The sequence below is a fragment of the Chiloscyllium plagiosum genome, chromosome 2 (assembly GCF_004010195.1).
Source record: "Chiloscyllium plagiosum isolate BGI_BamShark_2017 chromosome 2, ASM401019v2, whole genome shotgun sequence".
NCBI lineage: Eukaryota > Metazoa > Chordata > Chondrichthyes > Orectolobiformes > Hemiscylliidae > Chiloscyllium > Chiloscyllium plagiosum.
In genome coordinates, this window is record NC_057711.1 from 86,433,590 (window position 1) to 86,447,613 (window position 14,024).

Genomic DNA, 14,024 nt, shown 5'->3' on the forward strand with positions numbered 1-14,024 from the left:
AAATATGCAAACAAGCCAGGCCCAATACTACACTGCAATCTGGACTTTTCCATATGGATCTGTGTTTTATCCTAAACAGTCTGACAAGAAACTCACTGTAGTGGTTACTGTGGGCAGGAATGTGAAAGGAAATAATGCAGCTGGAAAAAAGAATGTACAAACAAAGAAAAATTCTCCAAAATCTGGTCTCCTTTTCTGACCTACTGCGAACCTGTAACATTCCTGTTATTGCGCATGATGTGAGAAACACGCAGTAACCTGCCATCCTATCGGCATTGTTGCAAAAGGAAGCCTTAGCAGTACTTACGCTAAAAGAACAATTTTACTCATCAAAGCTAGACCCTAAGTTACTTGTAAACTAGTATCTGAAATTTACCACCAGTTACTCTATCTGTCCTTTGTAAACAGTGTGCACCATGTGTGCCTGTCCTTTGTCACAAAGACCAACTGCAGGCTAAATTCTTAGCTATTATTCTGAATATCTGATAGCACTACTGATTTTTTTTCTTCAGTATCAACAAGAAATCCTATTAACTTTTCAGATCAGTATTATTAAATAAGTGTTTTGTTAAATGGGAAGACAACTTGCTAGCATTTAAATATGAATGGAAGTAATCAGTTCTACTAAAATTCATGGGAAAATCTGTAATTCTCTCCTACAGACCACAACTTTCCAATTTATCTTTTACTTTTCCAGAGGCAAAGAGCATTTATTGCTCTTCAAACAATTCTGCTTCTAGTAAATTATCCAGTCAAAAAAAGTCATAAAACTCATTCTTGTCCTGCTTCTCAAGAAAAGCAGTGCTGCAAAGCTGTGGGGTCTTTTATTCACATACCACAAAACCTTTAGAAGATATACAAAAGTCAGCTTTTCAGTTGGCCCATACCTTGTAAAACAGCAGAGGATGTCGAGTCTCCTAACTTCCCTGCGGTAGAGATCCATGCTGAGAATAGCAGGGAAGATGAGCAGAACCATGGCAAAGTTAAATACCACAACAACAGCAGCCTGGAAATGAAAATTAAACACAGCCCTTTAGAGAAAATAGCGAAACAAGTAAACTGAAAGTATCTGGACACTTATGTAACAAATATTAAGTAATCACAGCATCAATATGTTTAACATTATAATATTTTATAGAGGAAGAAAGATTCACATTACTCTTGGTGGGGAAAGGGAGTAAATGAACAAGTAATTAATGGCAAATCACAAACTCTCTTCAAAAAGCTTTTAACTTTTCCACAAAAATAATTAGTGTAATTTTGTAAATAAGTAAAACATAATTACCAATTTTATTTTTAAAAGTATTTTTAAAAAAGCCTCCATTCTTCTAACGTATTTTTCAGAAAGATGAAGTTTCAGTTTTGTTTTGCCATGCATTGCTCACACATTTACAGTATAGTGCTTCACCTAAATCAATGGACCTCTGTGTAAGTTTGTAACTTATACAGCATTTATCAAAAAGAAGAGTCTGGGGTAACATTCCATGTAGTAATGTGCAGTGCACCACAACTAAACAATGAGGACAGCAGTGAAAGGCTCACATCGTTAACTGGAACAACAGTATCCCGAGAAATCTGAAATAGTTACTTATACTTTGCTCATTGTACAAGTTGCCAAAAACAAACCTCAAAATTGTATTACAATCCTGTGTCTCCACGGCTGAGGTAAGAATAAAATTATGTTTAAAAAGGCAGAGGTGCATGTTAAATGCTAATTATGGATTATCAGAAGTTATTTTCAGGAGTTTGAAACAATTATATTTTATAATCCTAATTCAATGTAAATTGAATAAATCCTTCAAAAACGGTTTCTGAATGAACATACTAACTCTGAAAGGGAGTATTTCAAACTTAATTCCTCTAGGTAGATTGACTTATGCAATTTTTAAAACTATAAATCAAATTGGTCAAATAATTCAATATGTATAATCAATAGTCCATAGTTAAGTTAGTTACTTCATGCTAAGGTTAGAAAGAATGAAAGCGCCTCTGCATGAGGTACAGAATGAGAAGCCAGCTTAGTAGGGGCCCAGTCCAAGGTACATGCTGTATACACCATTCCAGACCACCCAGAGAGAATGGATGTAATGCATAGCCAGAGGTGATGAGCAGATGATGAGGCCTGTCATCCACAGTTCCTACCTTATTTGTGCCAGATTGCAACTCTGCTAGATTTTCCCTTTGTTATCCTTTTCAATACATAGTTCTAAATTGCTGCAACAGCTTTTTTTTCAGAGTACAAGGCAGGGGTCTACAAAGGTTAAAGAATTGGGGAAAGAGAGTAGCTATATTGCCCATTTTCTGCACTTACTCAATCTGACTCAACTGTGCCAAGGAGTTTATTATTCTCCTTTTCCATACAGTGTAATGTTTTCCAACTAAACTTATTCATACTAGATAAATAAATATGCGTAGATGTATTTAAAAGTTCTTCAGCAGGTTTCTGCAAGTTTCACAAATTTGCCAATTTAGATCTGATTACCTTAATATACTCTGTCAACTGTGACACCAAAGCTGATCAAATTTAGATTTGTTACTTGACCAACAATTCAGAAGAAGAAAACTATGCCAAACATTCCAGGAAAAATAACAGGGAAAAAAAAAGGAAAGAAGAAACCATTGATATGCGAGACTGAAAGCAGACTGTATTTGCAAGAGCTAATCAGGAAACCATTTATTCTCCCTCAGCGGCTGGATTGGTTTACAGATAGTGGGGCCTCAAAAGATGTGGATACTTTGATAATTATCTCACACTGTCTTAAGGAAAAGGTCAAAGTCAACTCCCTTTCTGAACACATAAATCAATTGGAATTCTTTTTTATATAAAAGTCAAACCAAGTTGACGAAAAGAGGAAAGCCTCACATTTTGAATAAACTTGAATACTGAATGCTAATCTTGTGCTTTGCCACCCAATCAAACTGATCTGAGCAGGTGATTAGGGAACTGAAACTTAGACCATCAAGGAAATTTGCTTCTGTACTTTCTACATTGATATTCACTTTACATAGGTATTTAGAAAACACAGTTTTGCAAATATTTTCTCAACTTCTGAATGTAAAACCTATTACTGTAACCAACTTGTCATTTTTAGCTTCAAAGTGCTGCCCTTATGGCAGTATCTAGCTGCTGAAATTACTATCTCAGGTATCAAGAAAAATTACAGCCCTTCACTTCCGCTGGGGAGGTTATAGGTCAAGCAGCATGAAAAATGAGTGGAGACACAGGTTACAAAAAGCAAAATTACTCTTTTGAAATAGTACAGTTTATCTGCACTGCTGAGGTTACCTGACCTCATAAATTGTCTCCATGTTAAGCTGAAGCAATTATGTCTCCAGTCAGCAATACTGAAAAAAAATTTGTCTTCATTTTCCTAATATCAGCTAGCCTGCAGTAGTTAATTTTTGATTTGGGAAAAATTCTACTCAAAAATGAACTTATTATCATGTATCATTCATGCACACATTTACAATAGGATCAATGTTAATTAATTGTGCTCCTTTACTGGATTTGATCCAGGATAAGTATTAAGCATTTAGATTACTCATTTGCAGATTTTTGAAGGATGAAGTTCACTTCGATGACTAGAAACATATTGCTACTTCATAATTGAAACTGCAGAACTCATTTTAACTTGCCTGTTTAGCAATAAAAGTGACTGCAGCCTTATATACAGACAGCCTCAAAAGTATTAAATTATTTCACAAGGAATTTCACTTCTAGTGTTTATAGTTCTGGCAAACAAGGCATCATTGTAAATGCCATTAAATACTGACCACCTTTAAATTGGAAAGGATTTACATGTTTCATGACAATTGTAGAAATTCACCAGAAATATTTTCTCCAATAACAGGGTTATCACAATGAACTGCAGTGTAATGGCATCTCTAACATTGTCCCTAGTGACATCTTGTTGACAATGGTGTGCATTTTAGCCATATTTCTTCAATCATCCCTTTGATGGTCTCTATCCTACTATAATAACAGTATTGCTGGAAAGTAAGACTCACACAGTAAGACAAACACAATTTAACTTGTATACATAACTTCTGAGATCACAATTTATTTTTTAAAAAATGTAACATGTAGCTCACTCAGTAGCAATGGCAATGACTCTTTTTGAAAAAAGATCTGATTGGTATGGCTTCACGTACTTGTAAGGAGAATGCTCTTAAGGCAGGGATAGGTATTAAAGCAGCCATGAAAAAGGCAGTCACATTGCTGATGGAAGTAAGGGCCACACTTGCTCCAGTTCTCTTTAGACATTCTCCTGTTCGGTCCTGTAGAGGGGAAGAATAGGACAAAGAAAATCAAAACAAGGTTTTTGATGTCTATTTCCATAAGTCATGAGGTGGTACAAAAAAATTAAACAAAAACAGTTCTTCTGAATACATGGATAAAGTTTATTAGTACTGTTCATAGAAAGTAACATTAGTGAATGAGAGTAGTTTAGATTACCATCTTGGCTATAAACATTGCCAACAGTACACAAATACTACACCAATTACAATCAACTTTCCAACTTTGGAACTGCTAATCTTTCTTTTCCCCTGAGTTGAAATACTATTCAACTTAACCTTCTAAATGCTTCGCTGACATCGCTGTACCAAAAATATCTACTCTTTCTGGGAAGTAAAACCTGGCATTTGGACAATTGCTCAGAAAAATAACAACAAATTTCCGTTTTTGAAGGAACATAGTAAGTTCTACATTATGCTAGAAAGTCGAGACATACAGAACAGCAGCGCCCATCTCCTCCACACTATAAAACAGTTAATTTCTTTAACATGATCTAGTTTATATATTAAATCTTCTACTCACAAACTGCACCACAACCCTATTGTGCTGGAGAAGAATAGTGGGCATTTTTTCATCAAAGCTGAACAATCCCTGTTTTTGATACAGCTATTCCTGCATTATCCTCATATTTTGGCTGATAGCATATCTGCAGGGCTACTAACACAGAGTGACACTCCTTTATCTAAAAAAAAGGGTGCAGCAATGTAATGCTGGACCACACATTGAGTTAGTTTGTCATTCAAAACCAGAGGGATAATGTTTTCCTACCAAAAGGAACTGTTTACCTTTTGATTTAAAACACATAAAAGCTTCAACAGAATGAGACAGTCAAAATGCTTTAAGCATGCTAACAAAGACTTTAAAGTCAGTATATTGCATGTAGGGAGTTGTGGGTGGGCAGTTGCAGCTGTGTGAGGGTGAGGGTTTGTGGTTGGTGATGGGAAGAAAGTTAAGCAAATACAGGTTTCTGCCATATTATCAGTGAACGCCAAATTTCTATATCCAGGTTACAGACATACGCATGAGGTTTGTTAAAAACTAACTGAAGTCCAGGCAAGTACTTTCCATTTGGATTACTCTCCTCTCAATCCTTGGTTGCAAATAAATCTAATTACAAAAAAAAGACACCTGCTTTGAAATGTTATTAAATGTATCACCAAAGAAATACCAATGGAAAAAAAATGGAATGCAAAAAGATTATTTGCCAGCTTTCCTGAAATTAATTTCTTATTCTTACCTCAAATGGAATCTTTTTATTATGTCCTGTTTCACTAAATGCATGTGCCAAAAGGAAGATATCATCCACTCCCACGCCAAGAGCAAGAAAAGGCAAAACCTGCAGATGAAGACAATCTAAATTTAACAAATAAGTATCTTAGATATGGAATTTAAAATATTCTTATTAAAGCAGTTGCTGATGAAGTAGCTAATATTATTAGTGCTGTATCTGTAACTACATTAAACAACTTGTCAAAAATATTTTTCATCTGCATTTAATTTTATGAAGTGCTTGTAATGCTTAATTTTGTGAAAAATCTAACAAAGTCCCAGAGAGCAAAGTTTTGACTGGTCTGCTTCACTGGCAGAGATATAGCAGAGGAGGCTGTATTTTTGCTGATACAAAGAGCCTTTAACCCCATCTCACAATGCAGAGAGATAGTCATCAGTATAGACTGGCAGGCCACTGTCAAATGGCACATTAGTAGAGTCCACCCTGATTTGGCAGCAGATGTTTAAGGATCACACAGGTGATAGAAATTAAAAAGAAACATTTAACACTTTTCACCTATAAGAGAACCTTTTAATTAAAATTAAGTACCTTTGGTTGGTACAGGTTTGGTAGCTTTTTGAAGGTCTAAAATCTAACAGTTCTCAATTGTCTAGGAAATTCCTAGACATGACCTAATGAAATGGGGTAGGAGTGGACATGGATTGTAGATTTACCTACAGCCTCCCATACCTGAAATATGGGACGGAATCTCAGATGAACCATGTTCCACCCCATTTTCTGGCCTTCAGTCCGGAGATCCACTGGGGTTCCTTAATATTTAAGTATTAAGAATACGTACTTAGAGACATTTCTCTTTGCCATAGGTGCTTTATAATGAAAGTTGTTGCTGTAGTAAAAGTAGTGACATTTACCTTTATAATCTGTATGAAAATTTAAGGCCATCTATTTCAATAGCACTTAGTCCATTTCATTTCTTAATGCAACATCCATACATTCTTAACTTACAAGTCAAGATGAAGAAATTAAATGTTGAGTTTAGATTTGTAATTTGGAACAGATTACCATAGGGATTGGGTTTTAAGTCAGTGATTCTGAATTAGTGGTGCTGGAAGAGCACAGCAGTTCAGGCAGCATCCGAGGAGCAGTAAAATTGACATTTCGGGCAAAAGCCCTTCATCAGGAATAAGCACCACTAATCCAGAATCTGGTTTCCAGCATCTGCGGTCATTGTTTTTACCTAGTTTAAGTCAGTGATTGTATTAGCAGTGCTATATTGTTCAATGAACAGCACACAATGTCATTATAATGTCCAATGCAATTTGAGATTGTCATGTTTAATTTGCCAGTGGAACAAAGTATTTCCCGTGATAATTGTAACTGAGGTTTACCAGTACCAGAAAACCTATAACAATGCACCTTGGTCTACTCCATAGGTAATCAAAGTACAGCTAAAGAGTCAATGAAGCTTCAATTCATGGATGATTCATTTAATGGTCTAAAAGTAGTGATAATTGATAATCAACGCCATACAATTTTAGTAGTTAGACTGCTTTGTGTTTGGGTCTAAATTTAGGGAGATTAGTGACTACACTATGGCTTCCATAGTTTACAATAGTAATTCTGGCTCCATTGTTTGGTGGTACAATACTAGATTCATCAACAATTAGGCTTTCTACAATGCTATCAAATTTAATGGTGCATAGTTTGCTAGTATAAATACTGTAGTTCTTGGATGTTGCTATCCTGGAATCCAAATGTAACATGCATCAGTGTAAACATATTTTAAAATGTCTTAGGAGAAAACATGGCAGCAAGAGGAAATGTATTATTTTATACTTCTGACAAAAAAAATGACTTTGTCAATGCAAATTTAATCATTTATAATTTTGGCAATCTGGATGAGAGCTCAGATGTGAAAATTAAAAAGACATAAAATTAAGTTCAGGCTATCTGGCTGGGAGTTGGAATATTCTTGGATCAGCCTGCTTGAGAAAGTGCTGTCTAAATGGTTCTCTGGGATTTTTAAATAAAAGCAATAAAACAAAAAACAGCCCTCTAGCCCTCATCTCTCTGCAAAGTTTCTATGACCCCTGCATGGCAACCTATGCCCCACCACTCATCCTCCATGACTCCTATTCCCATCATGCCCACGTAGGCCCATCAATGCCCTTTCACCTAGTATACAGCTTCGTTGTGCATTAATGGCAAAGAGCCCAGGTATCTATTAATCTGTTGAAGCATCTGTAGTAAGTGGAAAAAAACATTGCTGGATTGACAATATTTTTCTCTTAGATCTATTTCTCAATTGCTGAATACTTATCTCTCAAATTCAAGAGGTGTCATGCACTTGCTGTTGCTGCTTTTAATATTTTAAAGATCTGGTTGATTGGCACTCTTATGCAATCACAGTAATAGGGATGTTTAAAAATTGTTGTGAATGAATGTTTTTTTAATGTTTTTTCACACACAGCATTAACTACAGGTGAGAAAATTCAGCCCAGAGTGTGGTGGCAACTGTGTTTCATGGCCTCTGGTCCTCAATGACTCCGGTTGGCTTTTCTCACATGACTCTGCACTTTGTACCTCAATAATTACGGAACTGAGCTGGTCAGCACATTTCCCATGTGACCAGAAAAGTGGTAGCTCTTACCACTGGTGAGATCTCCCAGCTTACATGCCTTTGGCGTCATATATATATATAAGCCCAGTTGTACCACTACGGATGTTGCAAGACAGGAACACCCTCTGAAAAGGCTGTGCCTGATTTTGAAAATGTGCTCACTCCACAACAGCAATCTGGAGATGCTGGTGGACAGGGTAGTGGACATGAGGATAGTCTTTTTCCTGCTGGCTGCCAAAGAATGTCATGCTAACGGATTCAGCAGTCCTGGACATACAATACAGCTCAGGTCATGTTCTGCATTAAATAAGACACCAGCACTGCACACAAGAAGGTCAGTATTTCTTGTGCTCCACAAGGGAACTGCTATCTCCCTTCTACCTCATACTTGCAAGGCCTGCACTCACTTGAATTCTGCCATTGCATACACATCATATCTATGCTAGTGTTCTATAACTCTCAGTACTGTACATGTCATGCTCACTCAACAGCTCTTACACATCTCCCCCTCCCAACAAACTCTGCATGCCTTCTACACTTCTTATTCATTCATTGGAAACACTGGTTTATCCCTTTAGACTGATGTCTCAACTGCATTCCAACTGATCTATCTGTAATCCCCATACATTGATCTATAGCACTGAACATGACCAACCCCCTGGAGTGAAATTAAATGAGGCCTTTGACTAATAGTGAGGGTGCTTCCAGACTGACAATAGTCACTCTTCACCTACTCAGGATTCTTCTCCTTGACTTCTACACATCGCCATTTGCTTGGAGTCTGTATGAACTTTGATGAAAACTGGGATTGTAGGGAATAGGCCCAGGCATATTGAAAACAGGGCTTGGCCACATATTTTAAAAGTCTGTTGTGTCTCTCTAACTCTGCAAAAATCTAGCCCAACATTAATCAAATAGAAAGTAATATGATCATTGTGTATCAGCATCTGAAAGCATCCCATTTACTCCCTTTTCCAGAAAAAAAATTTGAATTTTAAATTGCTCCAAGGACCTGATCAAGTCTTTCAACATTGAGCTGACATTGTTTGGTCATATCCACCATCTCTTAGAATTGGTAGCATTTTCAGAGCCGTTTTAAAATAATATTTTACCTTTGTTTTGATCAGGCATTAGAAAATCAAAAGGTTGTAGAATCTCCTAGCCAGTCAGACATCAAAATAAATGCACTGACATCAGTCATAGAAATTTAGAATACACTGTTGAAATTCAAGTGATTAATATAATTGAAAAACAAAAAGCCATTTATCCCCTCCACTTTACTCTGTAAACTGACTGTTCATAGACCTTGAAGACGATGTCAGTTTTCATTGATTTAATCTTAAAATTCAACGAAATCTGTGGTTTATATAGAGGATAAATTATTTCTCTTTTGATGGATAATATAACAAACAGCATTATATAAAATAGAATGATGAAAAAGATAATTTCCTTTTCTTTGGTACAAAGGAATTGATTTTATATTGTACCTGAGTTGTTGCAGCATTAAAGGAAATTCCAATCAAAGAACATAGACCCAATCCTGCAGCCACTGACAGTGCAACCAACAAGACGCCTGCCAGCCCGACAGCACCCTGGGACTTGGCGGAGTCCCATCGTAGCATGGTTAAACAGGCATAGGCAAGCTGCAAGCAGAACAAAGGAGAAGACAAGCATTAAAATCCAATTTTTCCTGATGTTTTCCAAACAAAGAATTATTTTAATACAACTTAAAATGAAATAAAACAAGGAATTAATGCATTCGTCCCGCTCAAAGGCATATGTGTGCAGTGAATTGTGACATTTTATGAAGGTATGATCAATTAGTTCTTAGATAACAGTCTGGCAACTTTGTTTTTGATTGTTTAATTTTGCTAACGCTATTGTGTCCATAGCTGCAATCTCAGATGCATAGAGTACCTTACCATTAAAAGATAGCCACCAGCCACTCGTATAACACTGACACTGGAAAATGACTTGAGGATGTCCTCAAGGGTAGTAGTAGAGAATGAAAGAACCTTCTGGGTTGAATTCTGTGCAACACTTTGATGGACAACCTAGCAAAAGAAAGTAACTTTTAAAATAAATGTTCATTTGATTGCCTTTAAGAATTTTTAGTGAAAATGTATCTAAATTTAACAGTTTTCTTAGAACTGTTTCAACAAAGGATAGAAAAATGACCAGATGAGTTAATTATTCAAGATTTCATGCATTAATATAATCTAAATCGTAACTTTTAATTTTACCTAAGGTACACAGTAAAATTGAAGATTGAAATAAATTATTTCATGCTTCTCATTATAGTTGCACTGAATTTCTGATACTTATGAATCTCCTAATCTGCTTATATGTAAAACAATTTCACTTTCTTCACTAGCCAACTTGCAGCACCCCACACCCGTTCCACTGCTTGACAGTAAAAGTCACCACGTAAGCAATTCATCAGGTTCTTCTTCAGCCAAAAAAACAAAAAAGAACCAGAGCTTCTCATTCATGCTTCATTGACTGGCCAGCACATAGGGTCACAGGCTGCTTCAGAAAGGTCACTGCCCGGGAAACAAATGCCAGATGATGTCACATGACCCTACCAATGGGACTGCAGTGTGAGCAGATTCTGTGCCTAGCTAATGTTTTCCAGACACCTTTTTTAATAAACAGAGTAATAATCACAGTGGGCGACTGTTGCTCAGTTCAGTGTAGCCTTTGTTTGTTTCTATATTATGTTTGTAAATGCAGCTGAAAACAAATGTTATTATAAGTTTGGTTGAAGTATTAGCACAATGTTTGTCTGTACTAAAAATGCAATCTCCACAGGTAGTATTACAAAATTAAAGCTGTACCAATGATTCTGAGTCCCAACAGGTTTATCTCAAATCAGGCACTGCATAGTATAATTTTTTTTGTAGGCTGTGCAAGCAAAGAGAGACAGAAGCAGGCTTCACTGCAGGAAACCACATCTGGAGGCTAAATAGACCATTCAACAGACACATCCTTCCTATTACACATAGCCTTATAAGTAAAGTTTTCTAAACATTGAAACACAACTTATTCTAACAAGTTAAAAAGAAAAACAAATACACAAAAATAACAATGCTAAATATGATTTTACTTATTCAGAATAAGTTGGAATTATCAAATGATGGTTTGTAAAGAATACGGGAAACTTACTGTTCTTGAAGAAATATTTCAAAGCACTTCTTACATAATATATACCCTGAAGTCCAGTTGTTATGTGGGGCCAATACATCAGTCATTCTTCTTAGAGCAAGGTCGCATAAATAGATGAAAGGCCACAATATAATAGAGTGTATGTATATTGTGGTAGTTAAGCCCTTCCTTAGATCCTAAAATATTACTTATGTACCAGTTCAACATGCTGGTCTCACCTTATAACCAAAAGCACTTTTAATTTACTTTTTTGCATATTTTACCTCAACATATTTCCTTTGCCAGGCCTCTAGAATTGCTGCAGCTTTGTCCGGATTCCAGTTGATATCCGAAACGTAGTAATAATCCTTGAAGTGCTCATACATCTGCTTGGGGGTCATTAACTGAAACATAGTCTGAAAAGCCTGGGCACTGAACAGAGGCACAGAGAGATGGGGGATGGGAAAAAATAAACATTATCAGGAAGAGAACTCAGTTTACAAAGCTATAAATGAAATACTCAAGAGCTCTCAGCTATTTTTTCACCCTCTAAAAACATTACTTTTATTAAAGCTGAGACACTATTTAAGCGAATGAACTTCTGAAAAAACATACAATGTGCCAGTCCATTGCTTTGTATTAATAGAATATTTTTTGTTTTGAAATAGTTCTATTTTATTGATTAATTAATTGAGTCACGTACAAAATAAAGTTGAACATCACTTGAATTGGAAATTTTTATCAAGATCTGTTTGGTAACAAGCAATATGCTGAAGGCAGAAAGCCAGTACTGTGTTCTTCATGACTGTTTACAAGTCATATCATAGTACACAGCTGAAAAAAGATGGGATTCAAGCAGGGTAGGTAGCACCATTCAACTACACTCCAAATCAAAACACTGCCTTTCTGAACTAAAGAAGTCTGTGAATAGGATTATGGATTGAAACAGAAAATGCTGGATAAAGCAACAGGTCTGTCAGCATCTATGGAGAGTCTCTCTCCACAGATGCTGCTGGACCCGCTGAGTTTCTCCAGCATTTTCTGTGTTTGTTTCAGATTTGAGGATTATGGAATGCTTCCTTTTTCAGTTTAATGAATGTTCTCCCACAAATGATATTTCAGTGACTTTAAATAACATGATACATTCTGAACCAGGCTCAAGTACTGGTACACACTAAAATAAACTTATTGGTTTAAATTATACATTCCTTAAAAATAATTTCAAATTTAGTGGGTGGTACAGTGGTTAGCACTGCTGCCTCGCAGCACCAGAGACCCGGGTTCAATTCCCGCCTCAGGCACATTCTCCCCGTGTCTGCGTGGGTTTCCTCTGGGTGCTCTGGTTTCCTCCCACAATCCAAAAATGTGCAGGTCAGGTGAATTGGCCACACTAAGTTACCCATAGTATTAGGTGAAGGGGTAAATGTAGGAGAATGGGTCTGGGTGGGTTGCGCTTCGGCGGGTCGGTGTGGACTTGTTGGGCCGAAGGGCCTGTTTCCACACTGTAGGGAATCTAATCTAATCTATCCATGTATTTCCATATATTAGAGGAAACAAGGCCATTTTAAAACAGCTCATTTAAATTGCAGTGTCTTTACAAAAAGTTGTTTTTCCAAAGACCCCTTTCTAGCTTAAAAAGGTCTATGGTTCAAACTATATTAAGACTACACTCTTCAACTTTAAAAAACCATCCCAGATGATCAGTGAATATCTGCTGTAAGGGTAGGAAGTTCTGAACCCCGCAAACAAGCTCAGAACATCAACCAGGTGGCAGGGCAGCTTATCAGAGGCCTTCAGTTCCTCATTCCCAATGCAGAATCAGTGAGGGAGCCTGGATGTAGGTGAGTGAGGTAAGGATGGTGGGGGGTGGGGTCACAGGAAGAATGATGTGAGAAGGAAGGAGTAGGGTGGATGTCTGCAAGAATAGAGGTCTGACTCTCAATGGCTACTCTTCCCCCGCCACCAGCTCAGATGCTGGCAATCTTGTGCTCTACCAAAGAACATCTACCCACCCTCCATAAACAATCTCATAAAGTAGCTTTGGTCCAAGGATCCTTGGTTAAATCTCAATTTTGTGCCTTTCTGTCTCTCAATTGCTATACATCGAAATTGAGACAAGCTATAATTTGGGTTTGTGCAAATTAATTTCAGCTCTAGACTGATTTGATTGTTTACCTCTGTAGTATTCCGGTGCTGTTTTTTGTGGTACCTCCTAATATTAGTTCCTCTTGCCAATGCATGTACTTTTTGGACAACCCGTGACAACCACCACTTAATACCCGGGCAATATCTAAAGGCTGCAAATATAGAAAGCATCATTACTGGATAACATCCATATAATTATAAACAATAATAAGAGTTCATTAGTTTCCACACTGTTTCAGTTTATAATACTGATACACTTCTAATTAATACTTACAGGAAATTAAAATTACCAATGTCAGCATTTCAGAATGAATCTTAGTAATAATTTCTGTGGTATGAATCTGAATATGGGAAAAATGATTATTACTTACAGTTGTTGAGTTTTTATTAGGGGCAGTAAGTGGACAATCTGGATCTGCAGGGTTCAGGCATGGGCGATCCATGTAACCATGTCCAACTCCAGCCTTGTTCAGCATCTCCTCCCAACCACCCACTTCATACTTCAGATTCTTCAACTCCTCCAGGAATTCTAAGGGGTCAAGATTTGTCCACTGCAACTGCAGTTTACCTCTGTCAAAAAAAAACCG

General features: G+C 36.8%; 1 protein-coding gene across 4 annotated transcripts in view; it reads right to left on the reverse strand.

The window, feature by feature from the left end:
- ptch1 (patched 1) overlaps positions 1 to 14,024 on the reverse strand; it is a 93,794-nt gene that overhangs the window by 33,718 nt on the left and 46,052 nt on the right. For 3 of the 4 annotated variants that reach the window (XM_043713459.1, XM_043713450.1, XM_043713469.1), the window contains exons 6-13: positions 13,809 to 14,007; positions 13,468 to 13,589; positions 11,577 to 11,724; positions 10,071 to 10,202; positions 9,636 to 9,791; positions 5,535 to 5,633; positions 4,153 to 4,278; positions 888 to 1,006 (exon numbers count right to left, since the gene is read on the reverse strand). In XM_043713459.1, the coding sequence (XP_043569394.1) occupies positions 888 to 1,006; positions 4,153 to 4,278; positions 5,535 to 5,633; positions 9,636 to 9,791; positions 10,071 to 10,202; positions 11,577 to 11,724; positions 13,468 to 13,589; positions 13,809 to 14,007 (1,101 nt within the window). Of the gene's footprint in view, positions 1 to 887; positions 1,007 to 4,152; positions 4,279 to 5,534; positions 5,634 to 6,259; positions 6,338 to 9,635; positions 9,792 to 10,070; positions 10,203 to 11,576; positions 11,725 to 13,467; positions 13,590 to 13,808; positions 14,008 to 14,024 lie in introns of those variants that run through there. The other variant, XM_043713480.1, reaches the window with a different exon arrangement.